The sequence below is a fragment of the Pseudonaja textilis genome, chromosome 2 (assembly GCF_049901715.1).
Source record: "Pseudonaja textilis isolate UNSWEBS1 chromosome 2, rPseTex1.2, whole genome shotgun sequence".
Taxonomy (NCBI): domain Eukaryota; kingdom Metazoa; phylum Chordata; class Lepidosauria; order Squamata; family Elapidae; genus Pseudonaja; species Pseudonaja textilis.
Window position 1 is genome coordinate 86,561,797 of NC_141991.1, and position 19,345 is coordinate 86,581,141.

Here is a 19,345-nt window from a genome sequence, read left to right on the forward strand (position 1 = left end):
CACCTCTGGCATGCATGCCATAGGTTCACCATCACAGTACTAGATTAAAGACAGCAATTTGCCCAATGAAGGTGGACACTAAACAGGAATCTGGATTTGTAGAAGAAATGGTGCATCCAAAACCCCTTAAATAAATGCAACTTTGAGGAATTATGATATTTAGATCGTGCGTGAATGTGCATCTTAAACTAAGCAGAAACATCTTAAACTAAGCAGGATTTTCGCTGGGATCATTCAGCAATCACCGAGGGCAGCCACACAAGTCCAGGAAAAAAAAATGATGTTATTGGTATAAGCTATTTCTGACAGGCACTAAATAAAACACCTACACATCATCTTTTCTCATTGAAACCCAGGCTGTTTTCACTAGGTTTTCTAGTGAAGTGAACTTAAAGTTAATTGGCTCAGTGTGCAAACACTTTGGGGGTTTCACAGTGTCATGAAGTGATGCCCCAAAAATCAAATAACCAAGAGCCTTTCAAAAAGGTTCTCTAATGCTAAAGTAGAGAGATGAAAAATAGAAGCTCCTTCCTTCCTTCCTTCCTTCCTTCCTTCCTTCCTTCCTTCTTTCCTTTCTTTAAAAAATCATCTCTCTGGTTCTTATACTGATATTCTATTACAATTCACAATCCTTTAATTTTTTAATTCCTTTATCTATCAGGCCTTACAGTATAAGATAGCTTTAAAAAAATTGTTTTAGACTTTTCTTCATTTTCTATATGTTTAATTCTGAAAAATAACAAAATAACCAGGAGTTTTCATATTCAACTTTGCAGCCATTACTTTTTGCCTAACATAAACATCCATTGATTGTCAATCTGAACAATAGTCTCTGGAAAGCAGTATTTAGTGCATGGACAAACCCACATAGACTCTTCAAAAATAAAGGAAGTTCACCCTCTTTCTGTTAGAAATTCACCCCACAGCCCTAACAGTGGTCGTCTATTGATATATCAAGAGCACAACCTATAAACGCTTTGAAACAGTAACTGTTTTATATGTTCTGTTTTAAAACATTGTAATTGAAAGCAGATTTTAAGCCTAAACAAATTAAATTCACTCCTCAACCCTTCAATACTTTTGAGAATAAAGAATATTAATCATTCCTGAACATCAAGGCAGGATGAAAAGCAAATTATTTAATAACCAATGTTCCAGCCCAATTTTTCTTTGGATCAATGCTCTGAAACAATGACCAAGGGATGTTTTAACTTTGCTTGTTTTAAAAGTAATGTTTGGTCAAAGGAACTCAATTCTAAACAGTCAGGGACAGCCAGAAACAATATCAGTAAGATCACCATGTACTCTTACTTATGAAGTGTCTTTAATTATCCAAGTTTAAAATAAAACAACCAAAAAAACTCCTTCACACTCTATTGTGTTTGCCTAATCTCTGTCGCCTTCAGTCCTTGTCAGAGGGTGACTATGATAAATCTATTCAACTTTCATAGTGTAAACAGACAAGCAGTAAAATCTGCTTCACCAAGCTGCTAATTACAATAGCCATCTACTAGAGCAGTGGTAGTCAACCTGGTCCCTACCGCCCATTAGTGGGCGTTCCAGCTTTCATGGTGGGCGGTAGGGGTTTTGTCCCCTACTTTATAAATCACCATTACTGTGGAACCAGTGGGCCGTTAGAGAAAACTTTACTACTAACAGAGATACAAAAGTGGGCGGTAGGTATAAAAAGGTTGACTACCCCTGTACTAGTGCGTGCAGCGATCTGGATTCAACAGGCAAAGAATGAGTTGAAGAGTGCATGGAGACGTGTGGGCACCAGTCTTCAGCATCTTAAAGTAGCTGTTCTGCAGCTGTTGTGTAATCCTAGCAAAAGACAAGTTTAAGATCTGCCCCTAAAGTGGGTCTTCCAACAATGCACTCATTGCTGCTGTAACTGAATCTATCCCAATAATAAAATACCTTACACCAATTTTCTCTTAAATATTCAGAATAAATTTAATGATATTCTTCCAACGAAATTCCCATTCCTGCATACTTATTTCTACAGCAAATAAATCATGCAGTCTTTGAATCTGGAAGTCCTACCTCTTCTATAGAGGTACCCAGGCTGAAAGGGTAATACAGTTCCCTCTGAAATCTATATTGAACAAGGAAGATAGAATCTTCTTGCTCTGATTTTTTTTACAGAAGTTTAACCAATGACTTTATTAAAATATTTTCTGAGTTCACTTGGAAATCAAAGCAAACTATAAAAAGGGCGAAAAACAAAAATGTATAATCAGTCTCTCGCAAAATCTGAAAATCACAGAAGTCTGCAACTTCAGTTTAACCTTGATGCTGGAGTCTGATCCTTTTGATTAGGCAGCAAGCCCAGGAGAATCAAAAAATATATCCATAAAATTGGTTCTTTTCCCCTTTTCTGTCATACAATTACATCATCCCAGAGGAAAATATGTTCAAGTAATAGGAGAGGCATTCAAAGAAACCACCCCATTTTTGGACTGAAAACTTTGTTTCATTGCAAATGAAACAATGAATAAATACAGCAAAAGTCAAGAGGTTCCTTGTTTCTTCATGGTTGTAAAAAAAGGGGGGAGGGTATAAACTAATAGACAATCACCTCACCAGCATTCTACCCTTAATTGTCATTATCTGAAGATTTTTGTTGCCTTTATTTAATTAACAAAAAAGGGAAAAATCAATAGGAATGTTTTAAAAATGAACACAAAACCTAGTTTTGAGGTTTACCACAGGTCAGTAAAACCTCTTACATTTGTTTTAATCCTGATTTCATTTTGGCAGGGCCTAAGTGGTAAATGGGTATCATATGTACATTTACATATTTTTATTTATTTACACGCCACCCTTATTAATTTTACAAATAATTCAAGGAGCAAACATATGCAACATACCTTCTTGATTCAATTTTCCCCACAACAACAACCCTGTAAGGTGGGTTGGGCTGAGAACAAGTGACTGGCCCCAAGTCACCCAGCTGGTTTTCATGGTTAAAGCGGGACTTAAACTCACAGTCTCCTGTTTTCTAGCCTGGTGCCTTACCCACTAGACCAAACTGACTCTCTCATGTTACCTGAGAATCTTTCTGGCCTTTGTCTTCTGACAATGTGGAAAAGATATTCTCTAGAACAGGAGTGTCAAATTCAAGGTCTGGGGGCCAGATCTGGCCCACATAGTGCTTAAATCTGGCCCGCAGGACCATCCTGCCGTGCCTCTGCCAGTGAAAACAGAGCTCGGGAGGGCTGTGTGCGGCACTCCAGAGCTCCATTTTCGCTGGCAGAGGGTTGCAGGAGGCCATTGCAGCCAAAAATGGAGCTTGGGAGCCCATTTTCACTGGTAGAGCATTGGGGCCTCCACGGGTGCTCCTGATATGAGTGACATCAGGCTGGCCATGCCCATCCTGGGCACGCCCACCCCAGCCCCCCAAACACAACCCTGATGCGGCCCACAATGAAATCCAGTTTGACACCCCTGCTCTAGAAGACCCACTTCTGCCTGTGGAATGGATCCTTGCTCCCCTGGCTCCTTTGAATATCAGAGAGGAGGGCCGCTGTTAAAGCCTCATTGCAAGAGGCCCATGATCATTGCCCATGATCCTTAAGGAAATTGCGGTGCAATCTCCTCCTTCAGATGTCTTTTCTAAACTCAGAGGTATTAGATAACTACTATTCAATCTCCATTCTTTTATCTCTAGGGATTAGCTAGGGAGCATCCAAAGAAATGGACTATATAGATCTTCCCGTCAAGATTCAGGCCTGGGTATAGGAAAGAGATGGTATTTGTTTGGGATTGCTGCTGTGGGACTGGATGAGCTGGAGTCTTTTTAGACCCCTTAATTGTCTTCTGTATCATCAACAAGATATCTACAGGACAAGGGTATCCTACAGGAGTTGGAGACTGAAGGCATTTTCTGAGGTTATTATGCTCCTTCTTCAGATGACAGTTTCAGTCACTTGTGGGAAAGAAAAAGGAGCTGACCCAGTGGCTTCTCTCTTGTGGGGAGGATCAGTCCACTTCCCCCACTATCTAAGGACTACATAAACCAGTGGTAGAGGTCATCTGGCAGTCTGGGGTTTGGCATGATCAGTACAGTAAAAAATACCCAAATTATATTACCATCCCGGGCCACTCTAGTGATATTATTCATCTATTGTATGTATATGGCCACCCAATTTAGGCAATGTAATAAGGGTGGCCAAATAAATGCTTTCTCAGGAAACTGGGGGTCCTCTTGGATTCCCAACTCCTGCTGAAACTGCAGGCAGAAGTAGGGACCAAGGGCCCTTGACCCAGCTTCTGTTGGTGCACCAACTGCAATCCTACTAAGAGAAGAGGACCTTGCCACAGTAACTCATGCCCTCATCACCATCTCTTTGGACAATGTTAACATGCTCCACGTGGGGCCGTCTTTAAAAGCCACTTGGAAATTCAGCCAGTCAGTGCACACAGCCAAGTAGTTCACTGGCTACAATAGTTCCCACATGCAATTTAAAGTATTGATCTTAGACTATTGACTACTGAGAGTCCTTAGGGATTGAGGTAGGGTACAAATAAAAAAATAAACAGGAACAGAGAAATAGATATGTACAGCATACAAAGTTTTACAGATTCTTCAGTAAAAGACTATATTTCATTGTAATTGTCTATACATAATTTATATCTGCAAGCAATTAATTCATAAGCTGCACTTCAAATCCACAAATCCACAGTAATAGGATTCATAAATCTTTGTTCTCTTAAAAGAATTCTGCCTGATATGCTACATATCATGGGAGGATCTAAATAAAAATATTAAAACATTAGTCTGTCAGCAATAAGAAAAGTCTCAACTTATAGTATATCTCGAATTCAAGAGAAACACAGATGTATTTCATAACAAAACACAAATAAAGTCACTCTGTTTGGCCTACAGTTATATTATTTCCTGAATTGCAAAAACAAGAGCAGAGGAAGAACAAACACTGGGCTTATGCTGGAAATAAGATGTTAATATAGAATTGCTTGAAAGCAGCAAGCATTTTTACACTCAGACATTTTTACAAAAGTAACAGTTTACTGAATATAAAAGTGTGGATAGACAGAAAATATTCACATTTATTAATTGTTCACATAAGGAACTCTACTAATGGTTCATGCACCCTCTGGAGAGGGGGAGAAACTGTATCTCTTGACATTGCTTTCAGCTCTGTATAATCTCTAAAAATCGGCTATATACAACACTGGGAAACCATCTCCATGGTATAAGAAATGGCACTGGGAGAACTCCTTGTTCTATTATAACAAATTACTTACTGGACTGCAGGAACATTTTTGTTTGTAAAATGGCAGTTTAATATTTTAACTAATAAGTTATCTCTTATATCATACGGAATAGTGTTAAACCAACTCAGATTTTCCTATTATTTGAGTTTTAAATAGAAGAAGATCACCCTATGTGATCTTCAGTTTGAAGTGATGAAAAACTCAACTTACAGACTGTATATTTATATTGCGTCAATAGTTATTTTAAATCCAATAGAAGAGGCTAAGTTTAAATCACTGCTCATATTCCAATGTAAAAATGTAAACTGTTTTTAAAACCTTTTACCTCTGTTCCTTTTGAAAAGTGGTGATAACCATCCTTCCAGTTTCATCCCATAAAATTGGGCTAGTATAATAATGCCATTAGCTTTCATTCTTTAATTTTGTTTGTGACTACTGGAAATGTTGCATGTTAATACAGGTAATTATCATTTAGCAACAGCCTCATTTAGCAACTGTTCACAGTTACGATGGTGATGAAAAAGTAATGTTGACAACTGATCCTTGCATGTGTGACCTTTGCAAGTCTGCAAAGCAAAAGAAGGTTGAAGTAAGCGCTCAGTTATTTTTTCAATTAACAACCACTTAGTTTAGCAACCAATTTTCTAATCCCAATTGTGGTTGCTAAACAAGGACTCTCTCTAATGATTTAGATGGCTAAAATAAAATGTTTTATACAGTTTGACTTGTCTTTTACTGAAAAATTGATCAATCCAGCTATTTAAGCATCACTCTAATAATTCTGATATATTCATAAGTCAGTCCCAAAATATTTGATGTATCATTACAATCCCATTATGTATTTGACAAAGCAGATTAAGGTCTACCACAACAGATCAGGAAGTTCAGAATTGTTGAAATAGTCTAATTGCTAACTGATGTGCTGCAAAAATGTCGTAAATAACATTTTAATTAACAATGCATCCTCTATATTTTTGTCTATCTATCTTTATACTATAGTATCTCTCTATGCCAGGGGTGCCAAACTCAATTTCATTGAGGGCCACATCTGGGTTGTGTTTGACCTTGGGGGGCCAGGTTAGACATGGCCAGCTCAATGTCACGTGTGTGTTGGGGTGGTAGCCAAAGTGCTCTGCCAGTGAAAACGGGCTCCCAAGCTCTATTTTCAGCTGCGATGGCCTTCTGCAACCCTCTGCCAGTGAAAACAGAGCTTGAGAGGGCTGTGCGTGGCCCTTGCAAGCTCCGTTTTTGCTGGCAGAGGCATAGAGGGCCGGTCTTTCGCTTTTCTCCTCCATGCTGCATCAAGAGCCCAGGATGGGTTGACTCCTTCCTATGATGTCATAGCTGAGTCTGTACTAAGATATAAAAGCCAGCCCCCGGGAGAGACACCAGCTTTTGACTCAGCTCCTTTCAGTCAGTAGCTGTGTCTCTGAAAGCATTCTGTTAGATAGCAATCACCAGCGATCTTCAGTACTTTTTTCCTCTCTTCAAGCAGCTCCCAGGGATCTGGGCAGCTGCTCTTCCAGAGAGCAGGTCTCTCTCTCTCTCTCTCTCTCTCCTGCAACATTCATCCTCTTTCCATCCTCCATCCTGATCTCCTGAGGCTCTTGCTGTACAGTCAGATCCTCAGGATTTAAGCAGATCTGGGCCTTATTTCCAACAGGCTTCTGTGCCCTATGCTCCTCCCACTCCCTCCAGGCCTTGAACCTCTCCTCAATCTAGGCCTGAAGCCACCTTCACTCCCACAGCCGTGGGCCTTCAGCCTTCTGCCTCTACCTCTGAGCATAGACCAAGGGATATCCAAGATGTTGTCTCATTAGCCATTAGGCAGGGATTGGCTGAAGGCTTCAAGCAAATTCTTCAACCTCTGGAAAGGGTTCAGGCCCTTCTCCCTTCTCAATCTATAAGTTCCTTGCCTCATCACCCTGATTTACACAGGCCTCAGGGTCCATTCTTCTCGACCAGAATGGGAGGAGGTTGATGAGGAAGGAAGGCCTTCACCATCTGATCAGTTACTCCTCTCATTCAGAGTTTGAAGAGGGTGAGATTTTTGACCAAAATCTTTCAGAGGAAGAGGATTCTCACTCAGAGCAGACATCCTCTGCATTGGTCTTCAAACCTACTCTCTTCAGGCCATTACTCAGCAAGGCCTTGGTCACGACCAAGCTGTCACTGGAGGAACTGGCTCCTGAGCCACAAGGAAATCCCTCTAGCCAAGGGGACTCGCTCTTCTCCAAGCCTGTAGTGCATGCAGAGGTTTTGCCTTCTCCCATTTTGTTCCTGGACATGGTCAAGGAGCAGTGCGCTTCTCCTTCGGCAGGTCCTTGCCCACCTTCTCTAGATAAGTGTTTCTACAATGTCAGCGCAGCTCTGGGCAATGCCATTGCAGTGCCTTCTGTTGACATTCCGGTTCTGACCTCGTTCTCATCTTCTGGCACTCCCACGGAACCAGAAGATATCCTGAAACCGGTCTCACAGGCCATACTCCCAATGCCAAGACCAACGGGCGGCAACAACCTTCTGCTGGTAAACGGCCCTTTTGGGGGAGAGGGGGCATTCCTTCCGTCGCTCTAAGTAATCGCTCGTTCTCCCCACCCATTGGAGGTCGCCTAGTCTTCTTTGCCTCCAAATGGGAGGAGTCAACGACAGATGCCTGGGTGCTCAGCACTATTAGGTCAGGTTACAATTGGACTTCCTAACCCCACCCCCCAAAAGTTTTTTGATCTGTCCTGTGTCTCGGGACATTTCCAGGCAAGCCCTCATGAATCAGGCCATTCAGCACCTTCTTGAAATCAGGGCTATTCAACCTGTTCCCCCGTCTCAACGGGGACATGGGCTTTACTCTTGCCTTTTCATCGTTCCCAAAGCCTCAGGGGGGTTGCGAGCCATCCTTGATCTAAAATTTCTCAACCAATTTGTAAAATACAGGTAATTTAAAATGCAGACTCTGCATTCTATTTTAGAGAGCGTTCGGGAGGGCGACCTCCTCTCTTTCACTGATCTCACTGAGGCTTACCTCCACATCCCAATTTGGCCTCATCAACGCCAGTTTCTCTGTTTCTGTTATCAGAATACCCATTACCAGTATCAAGCACTTCCCTTCGGCCTCTCATCGGCTCCAAGGGTCTTCACAAAGGTTCTGGCAGGATTGGTGGCATCTCTGCATTCTATTCCAGTGAGGATCCAATGCTACTTGGATGAAATTTTGATTCTTTCCTCTTCCATCCTTGCGGCCCATCAGGATCTGCAAATTACCCTGTCATGTCTCCAGAGCCACGGATTTTCCATCAACACCAAAAAGAGCCAGCTCTCTCCTACAACCAAATTGCAACAGTTGGGAGCAGTCATCGATACCATGTTGTGCCAGGTTTTCCTGTCACCAGCTCGTGGAAAGAGTCTTGCAGAGATCATCAGCCAGATCCAGCAACACCAAATTGTCCCCCTGTCGCTGCTGTCCAAACTTCTGGGGAAGATCGTCTCCTGTACTGGCATCGTCCCGTGGGCTCAGCTCCACTCCTGAGCCCTCCAATGGTTCCTGCTTCCCTACCAATGAGCAGGAACCAGCCACTCATCCATCAAGGTCCCACTCCCGCCACAAATCCAGAGATCTCTCAATTGGTGGCACTCCCCATCTATCTGGAGGGGACTCCTGTTCAGGGACCCAGACAGGCTAGTAATAACCACCGATGCCAGCCTCCTGGGTTGGGGTTCCCATATGCAGAGCCAGATAGCTCAGGGCGTTTAGTCCAGATCGGGACAGACCCTTCCCATAAATTGGTTAGAGCTCAGATCTATTTTTCTGGCTCTCAATCATTTCAGGCAATCAGTGACCGGCTCTCATGTTCTAGTCCTTACAGACAACATGGCCGCAAAGGCTCATGTCAACCGGCAAGGGGGGACGAGGTCCAAAGCCTTCATGAGAGAGGCTCTACGGTTGGGGTTATGGGCAGAGAAACACCTGTTATTGATCTTGGCAGACCACATCTCTGGGGTCGGCAACTCCCAGGCCAACTGGCTCAGCAGGAGCCTAGTCGACCAGGCAGAATGATCCATTCCTCCATCTCTATTCAGGGATCTTTCCCTCAGATTCAGAACACCGGAGGTGGATCTTTTCTCCACTCCTCAAAACACCCAAGTCACCAGATTCTTCACCAGGTTTCCTTGCCAGGGAGTGGAGGGGACCAATGCTCTTCAGTGCAGATGGCCCAACGGTCTCCTCTACGCCTTTCCCCCACTTCCCATCATTCCGGCAGTAATTCGGAAGATGTTGGAGGAACGTGCGAAGCTCCTCCTCCTGGCATCCTATTGGCCAAGGATGCCCTGGTTTGCGGACCTGGTCAACCTATTGGTGGCTTCTCCTTGGAGGATCCCAGCCCATCTAATCTCTCTTCACCAGGGGGCCCTGCTCCACCCAGAGCCCCAGTGGTTCAAGCTGACCTTATGGCACTTGAGTGGCAGCGGCTAGAGGAGGCTGATCTTCCAGAAGGGGTCATCCTCACTATCCTGGCTTCTTGCAAACCTTCTACAAGGTGCATCTATGATGCCACCTGGAAGGCTTTTTCCCAATGGTGCCTCAGGGAGGGTCTTTCTCCTGCTTCAGTTGGCAGAAGTTCTTAGCTTCCTTCAGCATGGGCTGGAGAAAGGTTTGGCACCCAGCACCTTACGCAGGCAGGTTGTGACCCTCTCCTCAGTCCTTTCATGGGGTTCGCTTCCTTCCTTATCCCATCACACTTCAGTCAGGAGGTTTTTGAAAGGGGCTTCCAACCTGCACCCTCCAGTGGTTCACAGGTATCCTTCCTGGGACCTTCATTTGGTCGTTAATGCCCTTACAAAGCCCCCCTTTGAACCCCTTAGAATAGTGTCTCTCTGTTTCCTGACTCTGAAGGTCGTGTTCCTTGTTGCCATCACTTCTGCCAGGAGGGTTTCCGAGCTTGCTGCTCTTTCCATCAGACAGGACTTTTGTTCCTTTCACGATGATAGGATTTTCTTCGTCTGGACCCCACATTTATTCCGAAGGTTAACACCTGGTTTCACAGGTCCCAGGACATTGTTCTGCCTGACTTCTGGCCTCTCCCGCACCATGACTTAGAGCAGCAGTGGCACATACTAGATGTAAGAAGGGCTCTTAGAATATACATTAAGCGCACTTCCTCCTTCAGGAAGTCGGAAGCCATGTTTGTTTCCCTTTTCCTTTCTCACTAGGGGCACAAGGCCTCTTCTACTATTAGCAGGTGGGTCAGGTCTTGCATTGAGCAGGCCTACAAAGCTGCAGCCCTTCCGGTTCCCCGAGGCCTGACGGCGCACTCTACCAGAAGCGCGGCCATTTCTGCTGCCTGGGCGACCCAAGCATCCTTGGAGGAGATTTGTCGTGCGGCCACATGGACATCCCCATCTCCTTTCATCAGACACTACCATCTGGATGCTTTTGCCTCGGCGACTGCAGCCTTCGGCAGATGGGTGCTTCAACGAGTGGTTCCACAGTCGGTGTGATGAGCCAGACGAGGACCCGCCCATGGACATGCAAGCTTTGGTATGTCCCATCCTGGGCTCTCAATGCAGCATGGAGGAGAATGGGCGTTGGTAGAAGTTACCGTGAACGCCTTTTCTATCTATGCTGCGAGAGAGCCCAGCCCCTCCCTTGATTCGTCCGGAGAGGGTAAGACATATTTCTGTATTTATTTTGGGCTTTCAGAGGTACTTTTCAGTCTGTCAAGTATCTTCGCCAAAGCTGGGGTCTCTCCCGGGGGCTGGCTTTTATATCTTAGTACAGACTCAGCTATGACATCATAGGAAGGAATCAACCCATCCTGGGCTCTCTCGCAGCATAGATAGAAAGGGCGTTCACAGGAACTTCTACCAACGCCCATTCCAGGGCACCCCCACGGGCCAGATCTAAGCAACCTGGGGCTGGATCTGACCCACGGGCCTTGAGTTTGACACCCCTGCTCTATACATTCAGAACTGTTTTACAGTTGATCATAAAACAGAACAGAGGACAAAAGACAACACAGGATAAAAAAAATTAAGAGATTTTCCACCTATTAGACACTTAAAACCTAAGATTATTAAAAGTCAATGTGCTATTTTTCATGCATAAATGCAAGTGCCAATATTCTATTTGTATAATATACAAACCAGTAATTTCACTCACATCCTTTCCCATAATAATTTGTTTTACAGGATGTTAGCAAAACATATCCTGGAAACAATGACATCGTTTAGAAGTCCTGAAGGAAGGACATTTTGATAATAAAATTACTGCCAGGCTCCAACCTTGTTTATATTTAGCAGAAGTCGGGTTACTTTGGTTCATAGGATAGATATCAAATAAAGGAAGAAGCAATGGGATACAGAGGATTCGATTGAAGAGATCACCAGCATTCTTCTTGTAAAAAGCATGTAAAAACTTGGCACCCATTACAGAATGCACAAAATATTCATGCTTTACTTTCCCTTCCATAGAGTGACACAAAGAAAACTGTAGGATGTATAATTCTGGTGTTTTTAGGTATGAGCACATCACAGTATCTGAATATCTTTCCCAAGGGCTTCACTGCTACTCTATCGACCAAATGCTAATTTGCAGTCTATTTCTTAATTGCTAGTTCCTTTATTGTTTTAGTTAATCTACCACTTCAATGTCTTCATTGCCAACTCTAAGATACTGGTCACTGTACCTATTGTTACTGGGTTGTTCTTATTTATATTTAATATCATTCTAGGTTGGTTCTTTCCTTGATTAGTTTTCATCCAGTGCTTCTTGTTCTGACTTCAGAACAAGAAGCAATAGATGGAAATTAATCAAGGAGAGAACCAACCCGAGGAGAAATTTCTTGACAGTTAGAACCAGTGGTGGGCTGCTGCATGGTCGCACGGGTTCAGGCGAACCTGCAGTTGTGATCACTGACTAGGCCTGCCCACAACCAGTGAACCAGTAGGTAACATAAGTGCATCCCACCTCTGGTTAGAACAATTAATCAGTGGAACAACTTGCTTTCAGAAGTTGTGGGTGCTCAAACACTGGAGGTCTTAAAAAGAGATTGGACAACCATTTGTCTGAAATAGTATAGGGTTTCCTGCTTGAGCAAGGGATTGGATTAGAAGACTTCCAAGGTCCCTTCCAACTCTATTATTCCGTTATTCTATACTGTTATTCTATTAATATTAGTCCATGTTTTTCACCACGTTGCCTGACCTTTCAAGCTGTGGTTTCATATTCTGCATACAGGTTTCACCTGAAGACACCGAGATGTTCTGGGATTCCCATTTTTCCCCCAAAATGTCACAAAGTTGAAACAATCAAAGGTCTTTCTATAATCAATGAAACACAAAATGACTTCTTTTTGATATTCTTCAATTTTCTTAATTAACCAGTATGCCTTAGCAATGATTTCTTGTTCTTCATTTTTTTTATAAAGCTAGCCTGAATATCTGGCATATCTCCACATTCCATGTGGAGTTTTAATCCACATTGGATGATCCCAAACATTACTTTACTAGCATGTGAAAATTAACAATATTTTATAATAGTTTACACACTCTTTTAAATCTCCTTTCTTTGACATTGGTATTATTCTGACTTCTTCAAATGTGATATTCTCTGGGTATGCTGGCATTGTTTGATTGGATACTTGACGCTTAAACACTTTTGCTTCTTTCAACACACATCATTCCCTCCACCCTCTTACTATCCACTATTATGCCAGTATTTATATATCTTAATATTTCTCTTTATAGAAACTTTTATAGAACATCTTTCCTCCCAATTTTTTAGTAATGTTTCTCTTAAAGCATTGCTTTTCATTCATGGCATTTTTCAATCAGCATCCAATTAAGTATCTTTTTCAAAACAAATTTTTTACTCTAATTTCATATTTCTGTGGCACTTTGTAACATAATTCTTTTCACACTGTTCCAAGCAGCTTCCACTTTTCAGTTATTCTAGAAATAAATCTATCTTAAATCATTTTCCCCATGGGATTTATAACTTCTCTTTCTTCCTTTCTTCTTTGATTTTCATGTACATTTTTATTCCAAAATGACAGTACCAAAGAATGTTCTATCCCACATTTAGAGCTTTCATTACTTTAGAGCTTTCATTACTTTCATTATCCTTTACTAATTTTCTCAATCTTTCAGTATGAATTCATTATATATTTGAGTTATTTGTTTTTGGGGTCTACAGTGGAAAGGACATGCTTGATTAGAATATTCAAAACAAACAAGATTTTTTTTGTCAGCAGATAGTCAATGACCATTTTCATATTTTCATAATGCTCTGAATGGCTGTATCATATTTATGGACTTTTTTATCCTGTTCTCACATCGATTTCCCCTGATAATTTTATCCCAAACTCACTTCTTATTTCTCAATTAAGTTCACTGGAACGTAACATGGAGCTGTCACCACACATGGATTTTGACTTTCACATGCATCTACAATTCATATTTTCTGACATCCATTTAAGTCCATTGATACACTTAATAGTTTAATTTTCCTGCATACATTCATCATGTTGATTCTATGACTCTACTCTCCTGGGGTTTCAAAAAGCCCTTAAAAACCTGGTGTTGTTACCAGGCCTGGGGTTAATGAGTTTATTGAGGTACGTGTCAGACTCCTATCATATCTGTATGGTTTGAGATACATTTTTGATTGTTTTAGACTAGGCTCCCTGTGTATGTGTCAGTTTTGTTTCCGGATTTTATAAACTTCGTAGAGTCTAACAGAGATAACTATAACAGATTTAATACATTCAATTAATCAAATCATCTTCATTAATATCTATTTCCCCTTAGTTTCAGAGATATACAATGTTCAGTACCAGCAATTTCTGATCCTGACTTGACAGATAAGATAGTTATTTGCTGTGCCATTTGGCGTTATTCCCACATGCCCTCAATACACTGCTCTGCATCTTAAATCCTTTTAAAGCACAATGAGGTAAAGACTATATCTGTACTATTAATTTTTGTTATAGATTTAAGGACATCCAGGTCCATTTGTGCATTCTTTGTCTTGTGGAAAATAGGACTGCTTGGGGGGGGGGGACAGGAATATTAAAAATTCACATTTTTTTACTTTTTACTGATTTTAAAAAGTTAGTTTTAAAAGAAAGGCAGAGATGCTAATTCTTATTGGTTAACAAAAAGGATTAGTGCATTGCTTCCAAATAATCCACATGAAAAAGCACAATTTTCATTATATCGCAAAAAGTTATACTAGTTAGTGATGGAAGGTGTTTTTTTTCCCCCTCCCTAAGATTGTGGCTTATAATTGCTTTTCTTCTATTGCTGAAAACAACATTCAAGTGTAGATGAGAATATAGATTAACCCACCTGCAGGACATGGAGTGGGTTTAGATTAAGCAGTTACACCCTTGGAATGACTAATTTTGAATTTGTTACTGCCGTTGGAAGTTTTCAAACAGCACATTGAAAATATTTCATATTGAACAGTTCATGAAAAGAATGTAGCACAAACGTAATAGTCTATCCATTAGTAGGAATTTCCATAATTTTACATAATAGCTCACTATAAAACAGAAATCTGTCAGCAATATTCCAGACGTTGTCACTGGCTTCTTCAAGTATGCTTTGACAACATTGTCTAAAGTTCTGAAAAATCACTTGCTGAGTGAGCTGGCAAATTACATATAACACTATTTCTTGTATTCCTAGATAACATAGTACTCTTACCACATAAATTATCACAGTTAGCCTTAATTTAATGGCCTAACTTGGAAGACGGGACATCCTTTTCTTTTTTCATAAAATCTGTTAAATGGGTAATTCCATGTCAAGTGATCTGATTTCAGAAAAGTGGCCCTCTCCTGGCTGGTATTGCAGGGTTATCGGGCATGCGCCCTATGGTGTTGAGGTTGCTAGTTCAAGTGCCTGAACTGTAGTGACAATGTCACCATGGACCAATGCAATATAATAGTAGTAATGATGTCTATATAAAACAAACAAGATGAAAAAAAATAATAGAATCTATGTGATATTGCCATAGCAACGTCCTCAGCGGTGTTCCTATTTTTATATGTCAGCGATGAGAAACCAACCCTACTTTTTTAGGGGGTTGAAACATGCTCTTTATAATGAGAATGATTTAACAGTTTCCAAAAGGTCTTTTTTTGTAAAAGCGGGCTGAAAATACCCTATTTTGGGCATTTTTACAAAAAATATCAACTTTACACTCAATTTGTAAACTACTGGAAAGCAGTAGGAGAATGAAATTTTATATTCGAAAACTTTGTGTTGCTAAGCTATTACGTGCAAAGTTTCAAGTTTATCATACCTTTCCTTCCAGAGATTAAAAAAGAAGCCAAACTTTAACCTTTTTTCGAGCTGCAATATTTTCAGGTAAACTTTGTTCCACATTATCTAGATGGAAATCGCTCATGAGAATGTTTTTATTATTTTGTTTAATACAGCACAAAAAGTGGTACAAGATGGCAAAGTTTTGTTTCTCTCAACAAAATATTGCCGGAGAGATTATATCTCAAAGTTGCTGAAACCTCAGAGTCATACTGTAGAAAGCTGTGGTAGAGGGTCAAAAAATGACTACATCTCTGCAAGTACTGTATTGGCAAACTCTTCACCAATGTTCATTGGGGACATGTGTGCATGTTCACACAAAGTTTCATCAAAATCCATGATGGTCGAGTAGGGATCCCCAGACCACTTGACATGGAATGACCCAAATACAAAAATATGTTATCAAATGATATTACACTATTTGCATATGACACTATTATACAAATTACATATACCAGGGCAAGTATTTGGTCTATGGCAACTAAAGCCATAGACCAAATCAAAGTCCACTAAATCAAGGCTTCACTATACTCATTATACCAGTGAGTTTAGATGAAACAATATATTTTCTTGTTTGTCATTTGAATTCCTCAAGAAAGAGGCAATTCTAATAACAGGAATGAATTATAAAGCAAAATTGGAGGTTTGGAACTAAATTAAATCTATAAAAATGGTATAAAAATTAAATTAAAAATAAATCTATAGGAAGCTGTATCAGCAATTTTTGAAAGTACAGTATTACTTTCAAATTAACACTGTTAATTTGAATTTTGTGGCTTATCATTATCTTTTTCAATTGGGGCAAAATTTCAGAGCTCTAAAAGATATACCATTTCCTTCTCAACCAACTCTGCATAAATATTTATACTGAAGATGATAAGATCTGTTAGGCCCTTAAGGCATGTAATATCTTCACATGTAAGTTGTACTACTTAGATTAAAGATTCAAATATTTAGTACCATATTTCTCTGTTAAATTACAAGTGCATCAACTGCCATTGTCATATGCTTTCATTATTTGTCTTGTAGCATGTTGCCTCACTTCATTTCATTTCAGGAGGCACAAATTATTTAAGAAAACCTTCTGATTTCCTTTTCCCACACACCCAGGGAAGACCAACATACAATTATATAATAATAGGTTTAGAACTATGTCCAAATTCTACACACCTTTTATGCCACCATTCTGTGTCTGCCACACCCTCCCTTCTTTCAAACTTGCTATTTCTGAGTTTGGTTATGTCATACCTTACAATACTACAGACGCACCTATTATTACATAATAAAAGCAAATTTTTTTCTAGAAGGGCAATTTCAGATGTTCCCACCCCCTTTCAGGATGAAATGAACCTACAGTAAATGAAAGGACATACTCTGGGAAATACACTATCATAATAGGACAACTGAGGCTTCAGGTCTGATTGTGGAACTTTTTGACTCATAGAGAGAAGCAATCAGAAGCTGCTCTCCAAAAACAGACTATTAGAACATCTGGGGACCTCAGTAATTCAGTTCATTTTCCTACAATAAACAGAATATTTCAGATTTCTACCACCTACTAGGAAAGAAATTGTTATTTGCTGTAATAAGCTGTACCCTTGTATATTGGCAATACAATAATATTTGTAATTGATTTCTCTGAGAATATTTTATGATTGTATCATTGATCAAATTGTAACAATAAATTGGCCACAGTAAAACAATTTTTTTTAAAAAAAGCATAAGAATCACAGCACAATAGAGTGTGATAAAAATCAAATAATAATAATGGTAAGACAAACAAAATGGAGGAAAATGTCATCAAAAAAGCACAACAAAGAATGTTCTTTCTGTGCCAACTCAGAAAGCTCAAACTGCCCAAGAAGCTGCTGATCCAGTTCTACAGAGGAATCATTGAGTCTATCATCTGCACCTCTATAACTGTCTGGTTTGGCTCTGCAACCCAACAGGACAGATACAGACTTCAAAGAGTAATTAGGACTGCAGAAAAAACAGTTACTACCTATCTGCCTTTAGTCGAGGACCTGTATACTGCACAAGACAAAAAGAGGGCTGTGAAAATATTTACAGACCTCTCACATCCCGGACATAAGCAATCAATCATACTAGGGAACAGTCAATATAAATGGTAAGGATACAAGCAACAAAGTTACAGTCCTAGTAGTTACAGTCCTACAATCACAAGTGGGGGGGGGGGAATGGGTGATAAGGAGTGATGAGAAGATTAACAGTAATAGTAGTGCAGACTTTATAATAGTTGAACAGGGTTGAGGGAATTATTTGTTTAGCAGAGTGATGGTTTCGGGGGAAAAACTGTCCTTGTGTCTAGTTGTTCTGGTGTGCAGTGCTCTATAGCATCATTTTGTACGCTGATGACTGTTATTAAGTGTCGTACCTTATGATTCTCAACTCCTGACGAATGTATCTTTTCTTTTATGTATACTGAGAGTATTTACACCAAGACAAATTCCTTGTATGTCCAATCACACTTGACCAATAAAGTATTCTATTCTATTTTATTAACCAGTGCACCATATTAGGTCTCCAATTTATTCATCAGGGCTTAGCATGGCATGCAAATGTATCCTCTTATGTCTTGGAGTTATGTGGCTTTTTGCTCATTCAGCTTTCCTTTTCAACCCATACCTATACCGTTCTGGATACAAGCTTATATAGATTTACCCCTTAATGATTCCTGGCCAGAAATGCATAGAAATAAGGCACCTGATAATCAATATAACACATCCTTCAACATCCTAAATACAGGTAGTCCTCAACGTACAACAACAACTCAGCCCAAAATTTATACTGCTAAATGAGAAATTTGTTCAGTGAGTTTTGGCCCATTTTATGACTTTCCTTGTCACATTTGTTAAGTGAATCGCTGCAATTGTTAAGTTAATTGCCCAAATTAATTAAGTGAATCTGGCTTCCCCATTTACTTTGCTTGTCGGAAGGTGGCAAAAGGGGAATCATATGACTCCGGGTCACTGTAATCGTTATAAACGTGAAACAGCTGTCAAGCATCCAAATGTAAACCAGGTGGATGCTGCAATGGTCATAAATGTGAAAAATGGTCCTAAGTCAGTTTTTTTTTAGTGCCACTGTTAACTTCGAATGGGCACTAAGCAAACTGATGTAAGTCAGGGACTACCTGTAGCCAAAACTTTGAATAAAATTCAAGAGACTCAGAAACCAATGGGCCATTTCTAATACTTCTAATCATGCCCAGGTTTTCCTTCAGGTTGGCAATCGCGTTGGAAATCACAGGTTTCTTTCTTCAAGCCAGATCCACACCTGAATCCACGTGCTGCTTACTCCCACTTCATCATTCATATTTGCGGGTGGAAGGTAAACCACGGGGGTAAAAGTTCAGCTCGCTACCCACGCGGCGTGCCTCTTTTCTTTCCATAGGCACCGCTCGAACCTACTTAACCCCATCAATTTACTAGGCTCGCTCACACCCCCTTCCTCTTACGTCCTCTCTGTGCAGAGAAGCACATTTCACCCCGGGCATCGGGGCTACCCACCACTGGGAAAGGTCACCGTTCTTGATCCCAGCATAGAAGGGGCGTGATGAGAGGAGAGTCTCCCGGACGCTGCCTGGGCGCCGGGGAGCCATTCATTCATTCGGCTCTCGCTCTCCCGCACCCCTTTCCGGGGGTCGCCGCACTCACCTCCTGAAATCAAAGGGCATGTTGGTGGCAGACGCAACGCCACGTCCCCGCCCCCCCTTCTGCCCAAAATTTCGGCTTCAGTCGTGCCGGCTCCTAGGGCAGGAAGT

General features: G+C 40.9%; 1 protein-coding gene across 2 annotated transcripts in view; it reads right to left on the reverse strand.

The window, feature by feature from the left end:
• Positions 1-19,345, reverse strand: part of ERGIC1 (endoplasmic reticulum-golgi intermediate compartment 1) — a 77,009-nt gene extending 57,664 nt beyond the window's left edge. Inside the window, exon 1 of one of the 2 annotated variants that reach the window (XM_026696382.2) lies at positions 19,239-19,345. In XM_026696382.2, the coding sequence (XP_026552167.1) occupies positions 19,239-19,258 (20 nt within the window). In that variant the 5' untranslated portion in view covers positions 19,259-19,345. Of the gene's footprint in view, positions 1-19,091 lie in introns of both variants that reach the window. The other variant, XM_026696381.2, reaches the window with a different exon arrangement.